The 26,020-nt window shown below is 24.2% G+C and overlaps 2 protein-coding genes and 1 long non-coding RNA gene across 3 annotated transcripts in view; 1 reads left to right on the forward strand and 2 right to left on the reverse strand.

The window, feature by feature from the left end:
• The window catches only part of LOC122857785, a 28,528-nt gene extending 9,540 nt beyond the window's left edge, over nucleotides 1-18,988 (forward strand). The window contains exons 4-9 of the long non-coding RNA XR_006374262.1: nucleotides 4,380-4,463; nucleotides 17,260-17,490; nucleotides 17,582-17,728; nucleotides 18,173-18,453; nucleotides 18,580-18,775; nucleotides 18,872-18,988. This is a non-coding gene — a long non-coding RNA (uncharacterized LOC122857785). The remainder of the gene's footprint in view (nucleotides 1-4,379; nucleotides 4,464-17,259; nucleotides 17,491-17,581; nucleotides 17,729-18,172; nucleotides 18,454-18,579; nucleotides 18,776-18,871) is intronic.
• On the reverse strand, nucleotides 1,181-2,310 carry LOC122857770. Its single transcript, XM_044160141.1, has 3 exons — nucleotides 2,040-2,310; nucleotides 1,635-1,820; nucleotides 1,181-1,464 (listed from the first exon to the last, which is right to left on the reverse strand). The coding sequence occupies exons 1-3, from the start codon at nucleotides 2,098-2,100 to the stop codon at nucleotides 1,250-1,252; spliced, it is 462 nt and encodes a 153-aa protein (XP_044016076.1). The 5' UTR covers nucleotides 2,101-2,310; the 3' UTR covers nucleotides 1,181-1,249.
• LOC122857741 (TLD domain-containing protein 2-like) lies at nucleotides 18,315-19,259 on the reverse strand. Its single transcript, XM_044160085.1, has 3 exons — nucleotides 18,861-19,259; nucleotides 18,604-18,773; nucleotides 18,315-18,450 (listed from the first exon to the last, which is right to left on the reverse strand). The coding sequence occupies exons 1-3, from the start codon at nucleotides 19,257-19,259 to the stop codon at nucleotides 18,315-18,317; spliced, it is 705 nt and encodes a 234-aa protein (XP_044016020.1).
• Nucleotides 19,260-26,020: the final 6,761 nt, after the last annotated feature.

Raw genomic sequence — 26,020 nt, forward strand, 5'->3', positions numbered from 1 at the left:
CAACAAGTCGATATTGAAATTATATTTTTATTTTTAATTTACATATTAATAATTTAATTATAGTAAAAAAATTAATATGAAAAAAAATAAAAAAATGTTAACTTGTTAACTTATTAGTAAATTTTTTTAGATCAAAAATGTTTTTTAGAATTGAAATTAAAATTATAGAAAAAAGACAGTATTTAATTTTATTATTAAACAAAAAAATATATAATCACAGAGAATTTAATTAATTTTTATTTGTACTAGCTTACTATAATTATTATCTCGGACAATTGTAAATTACACGGAAGTGATATTTCCACAAATTTCTAACAAATTCAAAGTAATTTCCTTTTCATTAAATTTAACATTTTAAATCATCACTAATGAGAGTGCAATATTAAATTTTTTCTCTTCTTAATACTATGTTAAATTTTTCATTAGAAAATTATTTAAATAAAATGGACGGATTTAAAGTTATAAAAGTTACTATATAAAAAAATCAATTAATAATATAACAGTATAAAAGAAAAAAAAAATATTAACTATATTCTGCACTTTAGTTTTAGTGAAAAATATAATTAATAATATATTTTTATAAATTCACTGGACGGTATTTATATATATAAAAATTAATTGTAACTTTTTACCAATGCTATACATATATACGTTATATACAATTTTTTCGAATGATTTTTTTGAATAATTCCGTTGACAATGAATGTTTATTGTCAGATTATAATAATTATAAATATTACCTTGAAAATGATTGAATTTTTAATGTTATAATGACAGTTTTAGTAAAGTTTCATTGTCGACATAAACGAAATAATTTTAAACGCATAATATATATTTAGGTGTGCCAAGAATTGTCTTTGTAATTATCTATCTTTGTTTTACTATGTTCCAAGTATTTTTCAGTTACTTTTCAAGTTTAATAATCTGTTCAACTTCATACATATATATATAGCTTAACATATATATAAAAAACCTTTTTATTCTCATTGTTCCATGAACAATAGACGACTCTAGTTAACTTATTTTATTTATTTCTTTTTTCAACTTACTTTAACTCTAATATTGGAATCTTCTCTCTGTACCAATTCTATACAAGTTTTATTTTATTTATTTTCCATTTTTAATAGTTTTTTTTTTTTTTTTCTTTACTGTCTTTTCAATCCTTTGGTCTTTCAGATGATTATTTATTTATTTTACTTGTTTTGTATTTTATTTCATCTTCTTAAATTAAATATATATGTATATTGAATTACGTTGAAATGTTAATTGTAACAAGTAAAAGTGTTAATATTGTCAATCCAATTGAGTATGATTTTATTGTTGAAGTATTACATGAATCACCAGCACATGAACATTCTTCCCAATAAACACCATTTTCATAAACACCCCAATTACAAACACCAGTTACACCAGTACTTGCAACTGATGCACAACGACGTATAACTTGTCTCCATCTTCCATCCCCTTTAAATAAATATATATAACATATTATTTTTAATTAAAAAAATATAATTTAATTAAATGTCTATTTAATTTAAATTATACGACAAATAAAAAAAAAAAAAAAAAACATATCAAATATATATTTTATATTAAATAAATTCAAAAATAATTTTTAAAAAATAAAAACTTACAAATAAATCCACGTGGACTTTGACGAACTTCTTTGACACAAAATGAACCAGGCATTTTAGAATCTTGATCATTACAATCAATTGGTATATTTTTTGATAAATCAAATGTTTTATATGCACCACAATGATCCTCACCTTTTGGATCTGAATCACTATCACATTGATAACATCTAACAGCTTGGCATCCTATTAAAAATATATATTAATAATCAATCAACCATAAATTTTATCAATCAAATATTTAATTATATTTTAATTTAAATAAATACATAATTTATGAAAATACATTATAATCAATGAGTTATTGTTTAGTTTTAATTAAAAATGATAAACTCATTAAGATTATAATAATTAATTTTGTTTAAAAATAATTATAAAAAATATATTAAATTACATTATAATTACCTATTGACATACAAGAGACGATTATAATTCCAATGAATAATATTTGTATTTTGTTTAACATTTTCGTTGTTTTTTCTTTTTCTAATAACTTTTGGTATAGTAAACTAATAATAATTATTGTTATTAGTAATTATTTGACAAGTAAAAATATAATATTTTGATGAAATTTTAGTTGTCAACACTTGTTGTACACAAATGGATATGCCATAAAACTATCTGACGTCATTTTTTAAGTTGGGCGTCGTCTCTCTTAACATTCCCCACGACTCTCCCAAACTCCCACCTGCTATTCTTTTATATGTAAAAGTATATGTTATAAAATATATGTATGTATTATATTTATTCAACGGTTAATTCATTCACCACCATGATAGAAAAACTCGTTTGGATAGACAGGGCCGTAACAATGAGTATATCAATGAAAAAAATCATAGTATATGTATAAATATGACTTTAATTTTTATAACTATATAAAAAGTTTGTCTATACTATTTTCCGGTGTGTGTATATATATACGTATAACAAGAACAATTTAAGATAAAGTTATATAATAATTTTGGTGATATTTTCAAGGGTGAGAATGGCCTGTATTGAGTATATGGCATGTAATTTTGAAAACAACTTTATACATTTAGATAAGAAAGAGTCAATGGTACCTTGGAGAGAAGAATATCTTTGAAAACAATTGTACAGACAATTGTACAAAATAAGATAATAACAAATGGAAAAAAAATATAAGTATATATATATATATATAAAAGAGTAATGATGAGAAAATAATAAAAAAAAAAAGATACTAGTCGAAATTTTTAAAACTGAAATATCAAAATTCAAGTGGACTTATAGAATCATATTACTCATGAAAATACATTAAAATTTTGTATTATTAATGAAAGAATAATAAGGGTCATGTTGATATTTTAAAATTGTCATTTTCTATATTTAAATTGCTATTATTTTTTTTAATTTCAAGTATATCTTGTTACGTTTATAATATAGTTGCAAATTTCAATTACTCTTTTTTTTCTGACTCGTGGAATGGATCATTTATAATGATGATTTATATATTAATTTAAATTTGACTGACTTGGACAGTGATTCATTTTTTATTATCGTTGTTTTAATTAAAAACACTGATAAGGTTTTGTATATTTCATATTTAAAAATTTTTTGTTGTTTATTGTACATTCGAATCAGTTATATACCAATAGATGGCATTGCAGTTAAGTGAATCAGTCGACGAGTATATTAAATTGAATTCTTTAAGTGCCAAGACACGATCGTGAAAATAATAAAGTGTCATATTTGAAGTATTTTTCATGTTAACTTGTCCAATAAAAATAGATCAATTCCCTGAAAAATAAAACTACGTAAAAAAATATATACATACATCTAATCGAACTGGTTAACTGAATATCCAATTCACGTCAAATATATTCCAATAAAAAAAATAGATACATCGGAAAAATATATAATAATAAAAAAAAAAAATTAAGTAAGTTATAACCATTGACAAAAATAAAATACCATCTGTATGTTTCTCAACATTTTCGAAATTTCAATTTTTTCTGATAAAATTGGAAAAAAAAAAAAATAAAATTCTCATACAGGTACATTTCACTGGGTTACGTAAATTATTCAAAATGGTTTTTCAATGTATGATCGACGTTTTTTACTATCCATCCAACGGTCACAATATATATTTTTAATTTTTATTCTACAAGAATTTTCTATTTTTTTTATTCAATTTTTTTTTTTTACAAAAAATAAATTTTATCCCATAGATTTTAAATGTATAGTCGTTGATTCAAACTTTTTTATACCATCACTTTAGTGCCGTTGGCCAGAAAAAGTGGTGTATGTCCAGAGGGAATACTGACTACTTTTCTGACTGTCGCCACTATATTTATCCCATCATCTAGCAATTTCTAAGTGAAGGTAGATTATAAAAGAACTCCAAAATCCAATAACTCTGATAAAGCTTGCTTTATCCATATATATAGCACTCAATACGTGTATCCATTTTATCCGAATTAAGTATTTATAACTCATCCTCTATTGTCTTTAGCTGTGAGGATACGAAAAATAAAACTAAAAAATGAGGGGTTTGATGAGTCAATTAAAAATATATACGTAGATGTGAGAGCAAGGAGCCGCGAGGGTTGATAACGTTTGCGGGCTAGTTCACACTTTCCCTTTTATACATATGTTCATATACGAATACATAAAATCATTCATCTTTTCATAAATTTATGCAAACTTAAGCTGTAAAACTTTGTTAAAAATCCAAGTTTATATAGATTCGATTTGACTAATCCTTGATTATTTTTGTTTCAGCAGCCTTCTAAAGTTCGATGTTTAATCGCAGTGATGCTATATCTTGTCATGTTCCTAGATCTTCAACGATGGCACAAGACAACAAATGTAAGTACCAGAACAAATATTTTATATAAATTTTTTAGAATAATATTATTCATTTTAAACACTATAGTAAGAAAGATATTTTTTAGTACTTTTTTTCTTTTTTTTTTGCTCAATTTTGCAAGTTTAATCAAAGTGATGATAATTGTAAAAAATTTTAGCACTTAAGATGATTGTTATTTTAATTCAAACGCGTTTTTTGTCATTTGCCATATGCCCAGTAACTGACAAAGAATTTTACCACGTGTACGAAAATAAAATGTTAAAGACAGAGTAGAAAAATAAGTGTGGCAAGGACTTGTCAGGAAAACGGTAATACCTTCTTATTTCTTTTTCCGCCTGCTTTACCTCAAAGTCCTCCTTGCTTTTCACCTTTTTTACTTTAACCATTTCCTTTCTTTAGTTTTTTTTTATTTTTGCTCGTTTTTTTTTAACATCCTTTTCTTCTTGCATTACCACTACTACTCGCTTCTACTCCATTCTCCACAACAGTCATCTAATTTTTATTTTATTTTTTTACTTTTTTTTTTTATCTCTTTCTATATTTTATTTTACTTTGTCATCTCAAGTCGCTTCAGATCTCATTAAAATTATCTTGGCACGAATAAAATAATTTTTCAATTTTTTTTTTATTCATTACAAAATACTCGGCTGTTGAATTTTTGGTAATGGCAGATAAATTGAAGAGTTAAAAATAAATAAAATAATATATTCGTCTGGCGGACAGAGTAGCGCTTTTCTGCGTTCGATGCTATATACCACGTAGTTGTACAAAGCTATGACGAAGTGCCTCAGGCACGTTGAATATTTCATAGAGTAGCCGCACCATGGAAAACCACAACTATATATATCTATATGTACTTTTATTACAAACTCATCCTCTATTGTCAGGTCTAAATCGCTTTTCTCTTTGCCATTGAAAAGCTGTGAAAAAAAATTTTAAAAAATCATTTTTTTTTTTCCAACTCTCGAAATTTAATTATTACCTCAATTTTCATATATAATTTGCTAGAATCTACATTTTTTTATCAAGAGACTCGTAATTATTCATTAACTAAAAAATTATATATTTCAAATATATTCAACAAATGATGGCCCTTATTTAAAATTAATACATGTTGATAAAAAAAAAACATACCCTATTAATTCTGCTAATCGTGGCACTGTTAAAAAAAATATAATTACACTCGTGGAAATTAATTTTTATTACAATTTTAAAAAATGCTCGATTACAAACGTCTATTTTCACTAAAAAAAAAAAATACAATTATTTTACAAAAATACAATTATTATACAAAAAAAATAGTAATTATTTTAAAAACAAACAAAGCAATAAATTAAAAAAAAAGAAAGGTAATAAATTTATCAACAAATTTGCAATTCACCCCCCTAATAATCTTTCTTTATAATTTATTTTTTTAAACCAATTTAATTTGCTTAATCCCCGACAGACTTAAATTTAATATTAAAGTGCATTCATCCGTATACATACTCACATATGTCACCCATAAATATACAACAGTATACTTTTCAAAATTAAACTTTTATAAAGACAAATAAAAAAATTTATATATTATCATTATTATTTTATTTTACGTTTATGACAGGCATTGTTATTGTTAAAACAAAAAATAAAAAAAATGACTATTGTACTTGCTGCATAAACAGTCGTTGCAATTTACTGTGTTTTTGGTCAAGTAATAACTAGCTTTAAAAAGTTTGTATATTTCTAACTAAATTCACCATCCTTCCATCTTTTTGTTCGTTATATGTTTGTAGAAGCTCAGCTATATTATGGCTTTTTAAAACTTTGTTATCAAAAGTTACGTTACCATTGGGTCTATATGTATATAACTGTGCGTGTGTATATGGCTTTTGGTTATATATAGATGATGCGTTTTTCCTGTCACATGCAAACTTGCAACTGTGTAATGAAATAATGAAACGAGCCGTAACAATCCAATGAAAATACAAACATTTTTGAGTTGGTATTTGTATGAAATTCGCTGCTCGTGACCCAATATATAACTATGCATTTTTTTTTTTTTGTCTAGAATCAACAGAGCATCTAATTTACAATCCCATCAGTTTTCATTAGCAATCAAAGTTGCATTTGATAATTAATCCATTATGAACTCGTTCTTAATTAGTTTAAATATATAAATATATGTATATATATATTTAATTTATTTTTTTCTATTTACTATACAGCATTTTTTAATAGTATATTATTTTAACATTTGAATTTTTATTTAACAATTCACATTTTATTTTTATCTTTCATTTTGCATTAATTTTTTATAGTTTTTTTTTTTTTCTTTCAATTTCATTTTCATTGTTTTATACTATTCCGTCCATTATCATAGATAAACTTTGAGCACTTTATTGAGTAACCTTATTCAAAATCTTTTAGAGCTAATTGAATTGAAGTTAATAAAGATAATTAACTTGTGACGTACTGTTGACTGAGTACTATTACTTAGAAGAAAAAAAAACAAATTAAAATTAGTTAGATATGTATGAAAATATTTATTTAAAAATAAATTCAAAAATTGTAAAATATTTGGGAAAGAATTTTTTATTAATATAAAAATATTATTTGTAAAATTATTTCATATGCCATTTCATTGAATAAAAAAGCAGATGAATACACATTGAAAATTTTCCTCTAAAAATTTAATTAACTTCAATATAGATTTTTATTTATTTTTTATCATTTTTCATTTCCTTTGTCTAGCTATATTTTATTTGATTTTATATTTTAAAAATTTTGAATTACTAATGTTTCATTGAAGCTATGTTTGTGTGAGGCTCGGATATAATAAAATTTTTTTAGTAAAATAATTCGGTAGGAGAATTTGGGAGAGACGTTCAACGAGCTGTACAATTTATGTTTATCGTTTGAGAAGGGTAAAAGCACATAGTGAAAGATAGAAATATAAATAGAGAGAGAACAGTCGATTTCAAGTAGAAATAACTTAACGGATCAGACAGTATAGATATTACCAAACAAAAAAAAAAAATTAGATCGACGATAAAGACTACGTTTCCATATTTTTTGCAAGGTTGGTGAGTAGAAAAAAAATTACACGTATAATAAAATAATATAAGTGAAATTGAATGGAAAAAAATAAAAAGAATATAAAAAAATTCAAAAATGAAAAATGAAGGGTGAACCACACAGATTCAGTGTCAAAAAGTTTTTATTATTATTATTTATTCAAATTTTTTCTTAGACAAAATGAAAGTTTTTCAAAACTTTTTTTTTTTTTTATTTTATATTTAATATAAAAATTTTAAAAGTGTCATTGCCCACTTATAGAAAACTTCTCAATATCTTTTATTTAAATAAAAAAAAAAAGGTTTATTTTCTTATTTTAATTTTTCGTTTCTTATAAATTTTTTCTCAACCTTAGAAAAAAAAAAAAAAAAATTAAATTCGTAAAAATTCATATCATAGAAACGGAAATTAAATTTTCATTGTAAAAAAATAAGAAAATTGTGCATTGAATTTTTTAATACAGATTTTTTTTCCAACATTTTTATGTACAGATAAATGGTTTTTGTGATTATCTCTATGTTTTTTTGTTTTTTTTTTTTTTTGGAAGCCTCAGGGATAAAGTTATTGCTTTTAAATTATTTTTCGTTTCTTTTGTATACAGCCATCATTTTACTGAGCTAATCATTCGCATCAAAAGATTTTTGTTATTACAAAATTGACCGTAAATTATTTACAAAGTACAAAAACGAAAACAAGTTTATTGTAAACAAGTAAAATACAAAAGATTAATTTTTCTCTATACAATTTTATATATGAATTATTATTTTTTGTTTTTTTTACAATAAAATAGTCTAATTTTTTTTTAAATTAATTTATTTTTTAAATTATAAAACTGACATAAAAAGAGAAAAATTACTTATTAAATTTTAATATTCTATAAGATATATAAGAAATTTATTTTAAATTTTCCATCCGTTTTTTCAAAGGTCAAAAAAATAAATATACATATTCGTCGTGTTCTTCATGAAAAGTATATGAATGTACTTTTTATTTTTTCTATCATAGTAAAGTCTCATGAATTTTTTTAGATAAAATTTCTATAAATATTTGAGACATATTTTTTTTAACTCTAAAAAAAAATACGACGATGCTTTGACTTGTTTAATAAATGAAATGCTTTTTGACCTTTTTTTATTTCTTCACTATCTAGTTTTTTCCTTTTTTGATTCCAATGTATCATATGGGAATGACATGGCATCAATATTGAGGTTTATCCTGTTGAGAAAATGACACGATAAAGCTCTTTGCAATATTTGTCAATTGGGTTTTTCGATATGTGATTAGAATTGAAATATTCTTCAAGAAAATAATAAAATATTCTATAAATATATATAAATTCTAAATTAACAAATTAACAAAAAAAAAAAAAGTTTAAAATGTCAAATTGATTGTGTTATTGATACTCAAACATTTTCATGAGTGTTAGCCTATCATATAATTCGATAGATATTTCAGGGTGTTTACTGTTTATATCGTTTGGTAAAAAGGGTTCGTCATACACACACAGGATATTGTATTACACTATTTTCAATTGTATCGATAGATCGTTGGTTTAACACACCCACTATGTGATCCCTCTTGATATGGATCAGTTACACTATATAATATTCAACAATTTTTGTCAATAAATTATATTTACACAGTTTATATTTAGTATCTTCCAATAAACTCAAATAAAATTTTATTGATCCTAACGTGAAAAAAGTTATTCATGATATCCGGAAAAATATAATTATCATAGATGAAAATCCTCACGTCAAGAGCCTTCATCATTTTTGTATACATATATATATATATATATATAAAAAAAAAACAAAGTAGTTTTGAATAAAGGACATTTAAGGGTCAACAAAAGGTTTACTGTTAACATAAAATCATTGTTATTGTTTTCAACAAATTGTGGTAAAATTCAAATCGAGATATGAATTGAAATACAAACAAAAAAAAATTACAAATATAAAAAATAATAATATTTGAAATATTGAAAATATAAATAAGTGTTTTTTCTTTGGGTTGACACAATTGAAATACGAATAGACAGAGTATATGTATATAAATATTTTTTAGTTATTCTGTTTTTCGATCACTTCTGGTTTTCCATTGGGAATTTTCGCCATTTCTATCTTGAAACCATACAACATGGAAATAATATTCAAATTTAAAAAATAAAAATAAAAGACTCAAAAAAATGACAAGAGTTTTGTATAACACTTTTGATGTCTTCTGTGAATTGAAAAATCATTTTAAGGTTTCAAGTAAAACTTGTGAAACGTGTAGAATAAAGTGACACACTATTTTAAATTACTTTTTTCTGCTCTTGTCATTTAAATATTATTTAAATTTTTTAAAAATAATCTAATGTCAATAAAAAACGAATTGACATATATTTTTAAAAATATTTAAATACTTTTATAGTAAGAATTAAAATTTTTTTATTTTTTTTATTATCTTAAAAATAAAAGACATATTTAAATTTTTTTATATTAAAAAACTCGTGGATTTTTTTTATTAAACTAAAAGAGTTGCTAATGATTCGCTAACGAGCAGAGAAATTATTTAAAATTTGAACGAGAGAAAATAAAGTACTTGTTCAAAGTCGACAAAAAAAAAAAAAAATTATATATATATACATATAAATAAAAGAACAAAGTAGAGAAAAGGTAATTGTTGAGAATTTAAGTAAATCATTTGGCATAGAATTTTATTCATGTTGTGTCACGAAATAGAAAAGTATTTATTTTAAACATTTTATTTTTTATTATATTTTCTTTCTTTCAATTTAATACACTTCACTTGTATTCTTTGGCATGGTCAACAATTATCAAAAAAAATATACTGACAAGCTAGTTTGAAAAAAAAAATAAAAAGCTTAGTCAGCAAATCACGTAATTACCTATCGAGAAATTACTAGAAAAATCCAATTAAGTAATATATAAATTTTTTTTTTTTTTGCTTTTAATTTCATCTTTATAATTTATTTTAATTAAAATTTCCCGATTATTATTATTTTTATTTATATATATGTAAATGAGAATATAATAGTAAATTTCTTATGAGAATATTGAAAAAAAAAAAAAAAATGGAAAAAAAGTGTTTGAAATATCAGCACAAACACTGGATTTTTCATTCTCTCGAGGGTTTCACATTTTATTGTATGACGAAGCTCAGTGTGAACGTGATCCAAGTATTTTTTTTTTTTTTTTTGCGTCCGATTGTCGATGAAAAATATATAGACTGTGAAACTAGAGGCAAAGTGAATTTTATTTATTTATAAATAACTCTTATACTGGGCGTTATTATAAATTGGAATTCTTTTGATTTTAGTTATCAACCGAATCAAGTAGGAAAAAAAAAAAAAAAAATTGAATTTTACCTCTATTAAATGTATAAAGACTAGCATCTAAAGAAAATCAAAATAGTTATTAAATTGTCGAAAAAATAATGACGAAAAAAAAAGACAAAGGCAAAAAAGTAAAAAAAAAAAATCCAATCCTTGCTGTCTTCATTTCTCTCTTGGCTTCTTATTTATCTTGAGAAAAAAGTCTATATATTTTCTTTTCTCCCTATCAAGATAAAAAAAAAAAAAAAAATGGAAATCAAAAATAAAAAAAAAAAAATTTCTCTATCTTAGTTCAAAGCATTGTTGAAGTTCACATCTCCATGAGAATTGCTCTTCCTTTTCCTTATTTCCTCATTTTTATTTTATTTTTTCATATATTCTTCACTCTTAGCACGACTTTGCGTGGTGCTTACCCACAACCTCACGTCCGCGAATAAAATATATTGACCTTTTCTCAACACAGTGTTTTCTTCTACACTACTACTACAAACATCATCATCTTTCATTCCTGTGTGGTAAATTTCGAGTACACGAGAATATGAGTATAGAGCAAAAAGTATTGCACCCCAAGTTTTGTGAATCATTTTCATCAAGACAGGGAAAATAAGAAAAAGATAAAAAAAAAAAAACAGCCATAGTCTGGTATTTATGAGTATTATCTTATACTCTCTGAAATGATTCTAACAAAATAGGATAAATCGATTTGTACATTTTTTTTTTTTTATTCTTTCTTGAATTATTTTTATTAGTTTTTTAATAAAAATAAATAAAAATTATATCTAAGAAAATTTATATGCAATTTAAGCTATGTCAAAAGCTCAGCTAATATTTGCAAATATATTTTTTAAAATTATAAATAATACAAAAAAAAAAAGTTGAATTATCAGTTGAATATTTCAAGTGCATTTAATTTTTTTTTTTTTTTTTCGTTTTCATAAAAAAGTTAATACAAAAATAAAATATTTATATTTGTTGTTAGAGAATTACAATGTAAAATAGATGATTGAGAATTGTATAAGCTAAGGCGATGATAGTTTTCAGCTAATTTAGCACAAATGGTAAACATGAACGGTTAGATCGTTCATCAAGCTTATGTCCTTCCAACAAGAAATACCAAGCCAAAATACTACTGTAGAACAACAAGATAAATTGCACAATTCATGTTTATGTGTGTTTATTTGTTCACATATATATTGTGTTTATGTGTGTTGAGATCCAAAAGGATCTCATCATTTGTATCTTTACAATTCACCAAGCTCCAGAATTACGTTTTCCTTCATACCATTCAATCCTCAACATTCACTCAAGCATTTTCAATGTTCTATATACTAACAATAATAAAATCTTACTTGTATTTTCATTATATACACGTTGGCTTTTAGACCTTATGACTCTAAACTATTTTTTACTTTTTATTTCAAGAGGAACCCCGGTAGGATCTCGTCTCAGTTTTTTAATTCATATTATTTTTTTTAAGATGATTGTTTTTTTTTTTTTTCATTAATTTTTATTAAGTTTCTTTGACGTATAGTTTGTTTGATATTTCTTTTTAGTATTACTTGAAATTTTAGTCCATTTTATTACTTGTTCATCAATTCTTTGTAATATTGGAAAACTTCTCAACAGAAAATCCTTTGTAAGTGAGAACATTGAAATTAACTAGTTTGATGTCAAGTTCCAATTGAATAATCATGTGATTTTATTTTTATTTATTGTCCATTTGTTATTTATCATTTATTTACTTTAATATCAATACAATTTTAAATCCTTCTTTTTAATTAACCCGCATGAGTTTTTTATTTGTATTCACGAAAAATGCGAAAAAAAAAATTATCTTCGATAATCGTCCTTTAAAATTGACAATTTTCAAAACATATTTTATTACAAACAATTTATGGTTTGGAAAAATAAATACTTGATCAATTGATTGTGAAATAAACACATATGGTTGTACGACCTTGTGACTCTTTTGTTCGCGCACTTGTGTTCCTCTTTTGAAAAATAAACACAAAAAATCATAAAGATGTCAAATTTTTCCATTTATAATTTTACTTCCGCTATTTGGTATATAAAAATTCTATAAGCAAATTTATTGACATAGAACTATGACGACAATCAATATTTTTTTTTCAAATTTTATTTATTTGTTGATGATTTTAAAGTCCGGGTTTGAAATAGTATATAAACTGATGTTAATTATTGAAAAATCATCAGTTACAAGTATTCAGTTAATCAATACTATATTCTCGTTTCGAGTTATTATAAATAAATTATTAAAAAAATTTAAAAACAATCAACAACAAGTTACTTAAAAATGCTGGGTTTTCAAATTGCTGGATTGACAATTTTGGTGGTGATGTTCATTGGTAGCCCATCTGAAGCTCGTTCAAGATCTCGGTTAACTCATTGTAAAGGTGATAACTGCATCATTGGGAATATGGAGATGAAAGAAGAGCAGGTGATTGTCCCGAAGAAGATGTTGAAGATTGAAGGTCACCCGCTTACCAGTGGTCCTGCTCGAGTAATAAATGGTGTAGAAGTAAACGCTCCCAACAAAACAAAGGTCAATGATAAGGTAGAAGAAGTTGAAAAGAAAGATGATCCATGTGATGAATCGCATTGGACTTTCGAAAAAGTTGGAAATGACCTCACACGAGAACAGAGAGATTTACTTATGAAACATGAATGTTGGAATATTTTATGCAATAAACGTTTCTGGCCAAATGGACCAAATGCTCGTGTTGTTGGTCGTACCCATAATCAAAAATGGGCACAAGATCATTGTAAATAATACAAAATAGAAATTTTAACGATAAGTTATTAAATTTGATTGTTATATTTCTCTTGATTTTTTTTGCTTATTTGAATTATCATTAAATAAAATATATCTAAAATAATAAATAAAATAAATATTTCATTTACAAATTTATCTATTTCTTTATACGTCGAAAAATATCAAACAAATCTAAATCTTATACAATCCTTATTTCGATCAATAAATCATCAACAAATAATTATATTTTTGATGAATATTGTCTGGTGAATTTGTCGTATATATAATGAAGCAATGAATCAGCAAGTTTATCAGTGACTCTTGACTACTGGTTGAATCCACAAATTTTCGATAACGTATAATAGAACAGTCAATATAGATGTATATATATTTGTTCATACCATCAGCAAAATACAAACTTGGTTTAGATTTCCTTCGAGACAGATGAAATAGTTACAGATAAATATGTATATATACATAAATTGAGGTCCAGCATCAGGTTGCTTGGTTTTGTCCTTTGACTTCTTGAATGTTATGACCACAAGACTATTGAGAATGCAAGAGAAAATCCAATATCGAAATGTCTTGTTCATTGAGATGACTAGTGGAAAAAGACCACCAGCAAAGATGAAATAAAAAAATATCGATAAATAAAAGTCATTGGGTTTGAAAATAAAAATTATATTCTGCAAGCAAAAAAATAATATCTATAGACAATTTTTTTCATTTTATTTTTCAATTAAAATAACAAATGAATTTTATATAATATACAGTTGAGATAAAAAAATTTTAGCTTCATTTTTAAGGCAATGTTTAATGAGTGAACTAGATATAAGTTTTTATGATTTTTAACTTTTGTTCTAGTTATTTTAATTTTATAAAATAAACTTCATAAAAACATTGGTCAATATTAAAATTCTCAAAAAGAATTTTTTATCAGTTGAAAATTAAAAAAAGAAAAAGCAAGCTACATAGTATAAAACTAATAGATTCTTACAACTGCACTACATTTTCTCTTTTTCGAGACAAAAAATAAAAAAAAAAAATAGTTAGTTTTTTGTATTCTAGTATTATACAGTAAGACCTCAAATAACTGCAAAAGAAAATTTTCTATGTATATTGTATATATTAGCGTACAACCATAAAAGGCAAAAAATTCTTTTGTGAATGTTGTAAAGCATATATATTATTTTTTATATATTTTTATATATCTTTGAGATATTTTTTCCTTTGAAAAATCAGAGGCCGGATACTCTGTAAGTTCGTGACGAGAAAGCTAGCCCGTCGATAAAATATTTGCTGCTTCGTTGCTCATATTTTTTTCAAAGAAAAAAATGCTTAAAGTATATAATGTAAAATTAGAAAAAAAAAAAAAAAATTAAAAATGAATGACTATTTTATAAATAAGAAATAATTATTAATTTTTAAATTTTTTTCATCAAATTTGAGCTTGTCATGTGACAGTTTTCGTATTATGATGAGAATAGAGCCCGTGAAAAAACTTTTAAATATATTTCAATAAAAGTTGGTAAAGGTTGCATTGTTGAATTTGGTTGAGTTTTATTGAAACTCGCTGGATGAAAATTGCTTTTACGCTTACAGAGAACAAGAGAGCGATAGAGGGAGAGGGAGAGAAAATTGAAAGCTCATTTTACTGTCATTTCTCTATCATCAAGTCACTTGATCGACCGTTTATAAAGCCACAACATTGTTCGAGTATATATTATGTATTAACAGCGTTTACATAACAAAAAAGAAAAACTAAAAATTTTGAATTTTTGTTATGAATGTTTTACATTTTATAAAAATATAGTAAAATAATAAAAGCCAAATTAGTGCTCAATTTTTAATAACGGTTCTAGTTTCAAGTTAAAAATTCGACAATAGAATTGAAGTTAAATCGATTTTAAATTTTTCCCTGAAATTATAAAAAACGAATTAAAAAGTAATTTATATTTTTAGTGTTGTTGATGTTTGACTTATTTTTTATGACTCAATCTAAATCACAATTAGCTTATATAACCATCAGCCACTTTGTGAGTCTGTCTAGATGAAAAAAAAAAAAACAAAAACAAAAAAAGTGCACACATAAAAAGTAGCAAGTAAAAAAAAGGCTAAAAGAATGTAAAAAACAAAGTAAAAAAAAAATAAATAAAATAAAGCACAGTTTCTTGGCAAGAAGACTCATGGAAGGTGGTAATAAATAAATTAATCAAACAGCTTAATTGACAAATCGGTAATCTCGTGGTACATTACATCCAAGAATAGTGAATGATAGCGCAATAAAACCACCAAAAACCATAAATTGTACAAGTAATTTGTCCAGATATTTTTTCCAATTTAACCATTAAAGTTAATATTTCAATATAGTATTATTTTAAATCAAAGAAATTTCACATAAATTTATTATTTTACATATATATATATATTATAATTTAAATAATACCATCTTGATAAAATGAAGAATCGATTTATAAATTATGAAAAAAAAATTGTTTTTTAAATCTTTTGAGGCGAGAAGCCAAAATATAATATTAATACCATCTTTATCATTCTTTTCGAAGCCAAAAATACTCAATTTAACCCTTCGACACCTTTGCAAAAAATATATAACTTCACATAAAATACAGTATTACTTTTTATAAATCAAAAATAAAAATACATTCAAGATATATGTAAAAATATTTTCGATAAAAAGCCCATTATCTATATCGAATGATATTTTTTTTATTTGATTTGATTTTTTTATTTTAAATTATAAAGTATGATTGAGTTCTTCAAACTGAAATTCACAACTGTTTTATATAAATTTATATAAAAACTTACCCTTATCTATTGAAAATAAGATATTTTATTGGATATTTTTTTTTTTTCTATTGGTAATGTAGCCTCGTCGACAAATCTACGAATTTCTATTTTTTATTTTTATTTCTTTTTTTATTTTTTTATCCCCTTTCATATTCTGTTTATCATTCTCTTTCCCTTTTTGGCTTGCTTCTACAGTCCTATATACAACCGATAAAAACAATCGGTTCTTTTTCTCTACAAAACTTGCCCTTTTTATTCTCTTATTCTATTCCCTCTGTGTCAACATGATATGATAAAAATATATATATTTATGTAATAAAATAAAAATAAAAAATATTAGCTTGTATAGAAGATAAATAATAAAGGGTTAAAATATAAAATGAAAATATATATATTTACAAAATTTTCTTGGCACAGTGCCTGAAATTACTTCAAGATAAAAACCAAAAATAAAATTATGTAATATACTTTTTCAAGTTTTTTTTTTTATTATTATTAACTATATTTTGAGCTGAGACATGAGGTTATCTAAACTTGTAGTAAACTTTATTAAAAAAATAATTATATACACAACAATTTCATGAGAATAAAAATCACCACTTACCACATACCTGTTAGTCAATACATAATATTCAATTTGTTATTTTTATTATTTAATTATTTTATTATTTTATTATTTTTTTTGAATATATTAATATGCTCGGTGTTACTTATCAATATACATAACGTTAAAAAACAAATTTACAAATCAACTGATTTATTTTATTCATTGTATACTGTGCTATTTTTTAATTTAGTTTTTGTTTTCAAATTACAGAACTACTGATACATCATAATGGAAAACAATAGAAATTCTTGCGGAATAAATAACAGATGCAACAATTCCAAATCTTGTGACAGGCAGAGAATATGAATTTATGATTTCAAGTCAAGATGAATGATGATAAAATGGTTTCGTAAATCATTACGTGTTTTGACTCAATCAAAAATTGAAGAGACTAAATCCAAGGAAGGAAACAAAGTTGAAGGAAAGCTTCTGAATTACAAGGTAAATAATAATATAATTTTTATATTTATTTTTTGTCAATTAAATGATGTATTTATTCATGTATTTATATTTCTTTATTTATGTGGATTAGGAACACCAGAAAATATTAGAGTTTAAGTAATTGGAGAAGGATATTTGTTAAAGAATAAATTCATCAACAAATTATGTTCTTATATGGTTTCACGAAGCAACTGATAGTATTTATGGAGAAATAAAAATGCAGATACTTTTCACTTAGGTTTGTGTATTGTTTTATTTATTTGATTGAAAAAAATTACTTAATACATGATAATACTGTGCTATTTTTTAATTTAGTTTTTGTTTTCAAATTACAAACCTACTGATACATCAAGATGGGAAACAATGGAAATTCTTGCGAAAAAAATAACAAATGCAACAATTAATATTTCTAAACATAAATTTAATTGATTTTCATTATCTCATATCTCGGTAAATGTTGTTTCACATTTCACATTTTTTACGAATTTACTAACTCATTTGACTCAATCAATAATCAGAATAATTAATAATTTACGATTTACATATTAACGACAATTTTTTTCTTATATAATTTTTTTTTTTCTTTCTAATTATAGTCTTTATATAACTGTTGTTTTCTTTAAAAAAAAAAAACAATTTATTATCAGTTTAATTTAAATAATTTTATTTTTTTATGTTTTAGATTTTTTGTGTCAATCATCTGAAAATAGTAATCAAAAGTCTAATCTCTCCTGACACATGTATTTGTTATTCCATAACAAATTATGAGTTCAGGTTAAAATTGACTGCGGTGAGAATGTCGTGCGATACGCACTGGCCATGTCCTATATGAACGCCCAAAATTCAAGTGTTTTAACAACGAAATCTTCATGTGGTGCAAGTGGTTCATTGCCATATGTACTGCATGTTTGTGTTCGTCCTTGGTAAAGATCACCATTCAGCCATAGACCAAATTTTCCACTGGTAATTTTCAAATATTATATTTTAAATATTATACTATTATAATATTTAATTTTATTATATTTTAAATATTATATTATTTTAAAATTAGATAATATAATAATAATTTAATTTTACAATATGTTGTAGGAAGAAAAAAAAAAGGATACTTACTCTCCAGCACCAATTGCCAAACTCTCATTATTTCCTTTGATAAAATAAAGATTATCACCAGTCCAATTAAATGCTTGGAATTTTGGTGTAAACCTGAACAACAGAGATTCACCGGTTCCATAAAATAAATCACTAACACGAAGTGAGCATGATGTAATGACACCAAAAACCTGTAAGTAAAATAATACAATTTAATATAAACAATACGTAAAATAATAAAAAAATAATTAAATTAATTTTAATAAAAAATGTCTTACATTTCCCTCAGTGTCTTCAATGACTAGAAGAATTGGACTTTCAACTTTAGCTATTTTTCTGTATATGCTATTCAGACTGAAGCCATGTTGACTTGTACTAAATACAAGTGTCCATAAATATCCTTCAGCTCTTGCTGGTAAATGACGACATAGATTTTTTCTATGTTCATTACTTGGGATTTCAGTTGTACCAACAAGATCAGGTACAATAACATCAATATCCAATAATATTGCACTATTTGCATACAGTGCTCTTCTAAGTTCTTCACTCATTGACAATACCTGAAAAATTAATTTATAAATAGTTAATGTGTGTTTATTAAATGATAAGAATGAATAATTAGAATGAATTGATTGTATGATAATATAGGCAAGTAGACAACAAGTCAGGTAGTTCATATGTTCAATGAACTATTAGGCTCAATTACATCAAATACAAATTAAAAATAAACTCACGTAAATTTATAATAATATTTTCAAACAAAAGACTTATTAAACAGTTTAAATTTTGTAATAGAATAATTTATTATTAATTATTGTTTATTAAATTAATAGTTGCTAACTTGAGTTGAGGTAATTGGACTTTAAAAATTAGTTATAATAAGAATAATAAATGTAGATAATCACGTGTTAGACTTGTTTGTCTCTTGACTTACGACTATTAGTGATCTTGAATCATTCAGAAATACTAATGGGACACTAGACACAGTCAACATACTATCTATTACTAAATATCTAAACACATCTATATAACATCAAGTGTTTGAGCGTTGTTATTTTTTATTAATTGTAATAATATTATATTTAAACAGATTATTTATTATTTAAAATGTCTTGTAATGTGTTTATTTTAAGTGTTATTATTTTTAAATTTAATTTTAATATATTTATTGTTATAAACGAACACAGTTGTGCAATTTAGTAAACAGAGTACTGCAATTATAAATACATTAAAAATGGATGAAAGTTAAATGTAAAAAATTAAAAATTTATATGTCTACGTTAATGTATATACATTATAGTATGATCTTTAAGTCGATGCGATAAAGGAGTGATTGTATTGGATGTTTGCTACGATTAATAGGTTGAGAAAAATGTTAATGAATGAGTTTTATTGTTAATCATCTGTATTTGATGATATTTTTTTACTTTGATTTATATTTAATTGTTTTCATTAGTCAATACGTTTAATATAAATAAATAAACGATTTGTAACGACTTTATTTCGAGGAAAAAACATGTTCCTCATTGGCCATGGACTCAATGTCTTTGTCACATATCTCGTATAGATTTTACATGCTTTTATTTCTTCTTTTTTTATTTGTAAACACGACCAATAACATGAGTAAAATAGAATAAATCATGATATATTTTAATCATTATGTGTTATTAAATACTTTAATGTTCCCTAGTCATCTTTTCAGAGTTCGTCAAATTGACCCAGATGAATGAAGAAAGCAAGCAAAGATATTCGTTGTTTTTTGAAAGTTACTTCCTTTATTTTCTGTTTGCTTGATTATTTTCCAAAAAAAAAATATTGATTTTTATTTTCAAAATTATCGAATACCTCTTCACTCATTCTATGTTCCTAATACAAATCTAAGATTTTTCCACAAATTTTTTGAAATTCGATAGAAAAAAAATTTTCGAGTATCAGGAACATAGAATGAGCGAAGAGGTATTTGATATTTTTAAAAATACCTCCTTGCTCATTCTATGTTCCTAATACAAATCGAAGATTTTTCTACAAATTTTTTGAAATTTGATAGAAAAAAAATTTTTTGAGTATCAGGAACATAGAATGAGCAAAGAGGTATTTCATATTTTTGAAAATACCTCCTCGCTCATTCTATGTTCCTAATACAAATCCAAGATTTTTCCACAAATTTTTTAAAATTTGATAGAAAAAAAATTATTCGAGTATCAGGAACATAGAATGAGCAAGGAGGTATTTTAAATTTAATGTTTTGTGCTTATTCTTTGTTCAGGATACTGAAAATATTTTTTTTTCATTATAAACATCAAAAATTTGTGGAAAAATACCAGATATTGTATTAGAACATAGAATGATCAAGGATAAGAGCTAAAAATATCAGTCATTTTGGGGTTTCATTCATTATGTTTTTTAGATACTAAAAACACATTTTTCCATAAAATTTTTAAATTATGATAGAAAAAAATTTTTGGGTAACTAGAACATAGAGCTATAAAGTATTTAAATATCAAGATAAAGATGTTTTAAATTATGCAAAGAGGTATTTTTGGAAAAAATTTTTTAGGAACTATAGAGGAACATAGAATCATAGATAGAAGAGGGCTGTTTTATCAGGGTTATAGAACAGACAAAGAGGTATTTTTTGGATCAACAAGTTCAGCGCCATCTATTGTTTTTTTTAGAAACTATAAGGTAAACACCATTAAATATCATAGATAGAAGAGGGCTGTTTTATCAGGGTTATAGAACAAGCAAAGAGGTATTTTTTGGGTCAACTAGTTTAACGCCATCTATTGTTTTTTATAGAAACTATAAAGTAAACACATTTAAATATCATAGATAGAAGAGGGCTGTTTTATCAGGGTTATAGAACAAGCAAAGAGGTATTTTTTGGATCAACAAGTTCAGCGCCATCTATTGTTTTTTTTAGGAACTATAGAGTAAACATATTGAAATATCATGAATAAAAGAGGGCTATCTTATCAGGGTTATAGAACAAGCAAAGAGGTATTTTTTGGATCAACAAGTTCAGCGCCATCTATTGTTTTTTTTTAGGAACTATAAGGTAAACACCATTAAATATCATAGATAGAAGACGGCTGTTTTATCAGGGTTACAGAACAAGCAAAGAGTTATTTTGTGGATCAACAATTTTAGCGCTATCTATTGTTTTTTTAGGAACTATAAGGTAAACACCATTAAATATCATAGATAGAAGAGAGCTGTTTTATCAGGGTTATAGAACAAGCAAAGAGGTATTATTTGGATCAACAAGTTCAGCGCCATCTATTGTTTTTTGTAGGAACTATAAGGTAAACACCATTAAATATCATAGATAGAAGAGAGCTGTTTTATTAGGGTTATAGAACAAGCAAAGAGGTATTTTTTGGATCAACAAGTTCAGCGCCGTCTATTGTTTTTTTTAGGAACTATAGGGTAAACATATTGAAATATCATAGATAGAAGAGCGCTGTTTTATCCGGGTTATAGAACAGGCAAAGAAGTATTTTTTGAGTTAAAAAGTTCAGCGCTATCTATTGTTTTTTTGAGAACTATTATACAATAATATATCAATTAAATAGAAAAATCAAAGTGTTGTATCAGGAATATAGAATGAGGCAAGAGGTATTCAATCTTTTCTATAGTTCACCTCTTGTGTTTCCTGTTTTCCTAATATTTTTAAAATAAATTTTATTTCGTTAAGGAAAGCGAGTAGAAATTGAAAAAAAAAAAATTCTTTCTGAACAGGAATATAGAATAAACAAAGAAGTATTCGATATTTTTAAAAATACCTCTTCACTCATTCTATGTTCCTGATACTCGCAATTTTTAATTTTTAAATTTTTCCCAAAAAGTAACGGAAAAATCATAGATTTGTATTAGGAACATAGAAAGAGCAAGGAGGTATTTCTAAAAATATCGATACAAATCGAAAAAAGAATTAGGAAAACAAAAATCGAAGAAGTAATCTTTAAAAATAACAAAATTGAGTGATTTGTATTAGGAATGTCGAATAAGCGAGAAGGTATCTATAGTTTAGAATGAACTAAAATAAATTTAAGCAATTACTAAATAAGAAAAATTTTTTTTTTGATTTTTTCTTATTTTTTCAAAGAAATAAAATTTATTTTGAAAATATTAGGAAAACAGAAAATACAGAAGGTGAACTACTATCGAAATCTAATACCTGTTCGCTCATTCTATATTCCTGTTCGAAGAGAAAGTTTTTTTTTTAAATTTTTTCTTATTTTTATTTACAAAATAAAATTTATTTTCAAAAAATTAGGTAAACAGAAAATACAGGAAGTGAACCATCAATGAAATCAAATACCTCTTTTCTCATTCTATGTTCCTGATACTCGAAAATTTTTTTTTTTACACAAATTTTTTGAAATTTGATAGAAAAAAAATTTTTCGAGTATCAGGAACATAAAATGAGTGAGAAGGTATTTTTAAAAATATCAAATACCTCTTTGCTCATTCTATATTCCTTTTCAAAGAGAAATTTTTTTTTTTAATTTTTTTTAATTCTTTTCAAAGAAATAAAATTCATTTTATTTCTATGTGTTCCGGAATTAATTTTGTAACAGGATTACAGAATGAGCAAAGAGTTATTTGATGTTTCGGGACTATAACTTTTTTCACTTTATGTTTCTTTAATAATTCTAAAATTTCGCCAAATATTTTTTGAGAAAATATATTATAAAGTTCATGTTGAATTTATTATTCTCCGTGGATAATATTTATTTATTCCAGAAAATAAAATAAATATATTAATCCATATTTTTAAAATTTTCAATTAAAAAACAATTTGAAATAGACATATATAACCGGTTAAATTAAAATTATTGTTATATATTTGATTTCATTCTTCTACCCCATATTTTTTAGTTGCACAATTTTTGTAGATACATTTTTATTGTGTCATATCGAAAAAAAAAAAAAAAAAGATATATCTTTAGATTGAGTGTATGTATTTACCTTGTGACACGTCAATATTGTTGCTCCTCTAGCAAGCTCATTTCAATCTCTTCTTTCATGGATGGTTTCTATTGCTACAGGGAAGCAAAGAAAAAAATATCACCTCTCTCAAGGGCTGACAATCTCGTTCTGTGTTACACGTACATTGAGATCGTAAATTCACACGAGCCAATGTTGATGTGTCAGATGAACACTCTCCTAAAAAAAAAAAAGGAGATAAATAAACTATATACATTTTTTATTTTTTCGACTTTAACAGCATTGGAAATGTACGAATGCTTGGCTTAGATTAAATACAATAATATAAATTGAGTAAATAGAAAAATTTTTTTAGCTTTCGGTATTATTACAAAAAAAAATAATATTTCTGTAAACAAGTACAGAAATGTATACAAGACATGAATGATATAAAAATTTTTTTTTTTCAAATACATAAAAATGTTGGATGTATTGAGAATAACAAAATAATATGTGTATAAAAAAATGCCCAGAAAAAAAATTTATATATATAAATTTGTAGATAAAAAAATATTGTATGTGACATATTTTATGATGGGTCAAAGATGATGTCCAGGTTACAAATTACTGAGATAAAAAATGAGGCTAATTTAAAGTTAAGTCTGTAGAAAAATATTTAGGACACCCATTTAATTATTTAACTATTTTTTAAATTTTCAGGATGATTTTGTTATCAAAGATTTACACAAATTAAAAAAAAAATAAATAAATCTGCAAATAAATTACTTACATTTTGATAAATTTATTTTAAATAATTTTTTCAGTTTTATTTTATTTAAGAGATTGAAAAATACTGGGAAAAAAAAAACAAATCAACGAAATGTAATGTAGAAACTTTGAGAAAATTGGATGTTGATTTACGTATGAATAAAAAAAATCTAGAAGGCACAAATATTGATGCTACGTGTTTGATCGAATCTTTGAAATAAACACCTCAAGATAAGGTTCGTTGAAGAATGCAAAAATAGAGAACTAAAAAAAAAATAAATAAATGTGACAAAAAATAAAAATAAGAAAAGCTTTCATGAACAATAAATTATGTTGCAGAATATATGTTATACAGGGATCAAAGATTGATGTGAATGAAGTTTAAAATTCTTGTCACATCTGACATCAATACTTCCACATTTTTAGTTGTATATATATTTTTTATTTATCTTCGGGATATTAAATGTCAAAATGTCGATGACATTGATAACAATTTCCTTATTCTTATCATTTGAAAAGAAAAATAATAATAAAAAATTATAAAAAATGATTTTTTTTATCAAGTGTAGATGACATAAACGAAACTATCCATAAAAAATGTCAATCGAATCATAAACCACATTATATTATAAATAGATTTTTGCATTGATAGTAGTTATTCTCTTTGATATACAGTTATTTTATATATACATATCCATAAATCAAAAATCAAATATCATATTTATTCATTTGATTTTATAATGATACATCTATTACTATTAAATAAATAAATAAGTAAATAAATTTTGCATCTATGTTAAACGATGATTATATGCTCATATAATTAGTATCAATATATATTGTATATTATCTTATTATTCATATAATTTATAAGCATGAATATGTATAGTATAAGTTATTCTCTTTGATCCCACATTATCCATAGCAATTTCCTCAAAATATATCTCATGACATTTTCATTAACTATAAAAATTGTATTTTATAGAACATGATGTGCTTTTTTTTTTTCGAAAAATTTATATATAAAAATTTTTATGATCACTGAGAGTTTACAAGGGTTGATATAGATTTCATATACCTGTAAATTATCTAAGTCATTTTTAAAGTGGATTAATTCAATGCTTGTTTATTTTGTAGAATTTAAAAAATTTATTCGTTTATTTTTTTGAGAAAAAATGATAATTATTTGTTATTTAAAATTTGCCAACAATTTGAAATCATCATTATTTTCTTCTTTAATTTACTGATTGAATTTTATTAGTGATTGTGTAGAAAACATAAATCATAATGATAGAAATTTTCTATTTTTTTTTCATGAAATTATGAAGCTCATTGTATAAATTTTAAATTTTCAAAAAATCGTAATAATAAATAAAAAATAAGATATAGCATCAATTTGGTATGAAGCAGAATGTTCATAATATAAGTTAGCATATATTTGAATAAATTGCCATGTTTTACGGTGGTTTATTAAGACCGACATATTTTTACAAGCTTTTCCTTTCTCTTGTGTATGTCCTGTCTACCAACCAACTTCCTTATAGCTTGTTACCCAAAAGCTTATAAATAAGCCTACGAAATATATAGCTTGCGAGAGATCGCTAATTTGAAATACTTTTATTTTATGAACTTTTTATTTATTTTTTCAAATACATACACAAAAAATTCATCTATATTTTATGTCTAATGATGACAAGTGCGTTTTATTATATAAAATTTTTTTAAAACTGTTTTAAAT

The sequence above is a fragment of the Aphidius gifuensis genome, linkage group LG1, assembly GCF_014905175.1.
Source record: "Aphidius gifuensis isolate YNYX2018 linkage group LG1, ASM1490517v1, whole genome shotgun sequence".
NCBI classification, from domain to species: domain Eukaryota; kingdom Metazoa; phylum Arthropoda; class Insecta; order Hymenoptera; family Braconidae; genus Aphidius; species Aphidius gifuensis.

What these genes read in the sequence shown, in the direction of transcription:
- LOC122857741 (XM_044160085.1), bottom strand. Translation starts at nt 19,259, where the DNA reads ATGAACTACCTGACTTGTTGTCTACTTGCCTATATTATCATACAATCA. An exon ending in TTGAAGACACTGAGGGAAAT is followed by an intron (nt 18,774 to 18,860) that starts GTAAGACATTTT and finishes TTTTACTTACAG; the next exon opens with GTTTTTGGTGTCATTACATC. An exon ending in TTGGCAATTGGTGCTGGAGA is followed by an intron (nt 18,451 to 18,603) that starts GTAAGTATCCTT and finishes GAAAATTACCAG; the next exon opens with TGGAAAATTTGGTCTATGGC.
- LOC122857770 (XM_044160141.1), bottom strand. Translation starts at nt 2,100, where the DNA reads ATGTTAAACAAAATACAAATATTATTCATTGGAATTATAATCGTCTCT. An exon ending in CGTCTCTTGTATGTCAATAG is followed by an intron (nt 1,821 to 2,039) that starts GTAATTATAATG and finishes TATTTTTAATAG; the next exon opens with GATGCCAAGCTGTTAGATGT. An exon ending in AAGTCCACGTGGATTTATTT is followed by an intron (nt 1,465 to 1,634) that starts GTAAGTTTTTAT and finishes ATTTATTTAAAG; the next exon opens with GGGATGGAAGATGGAGACAA.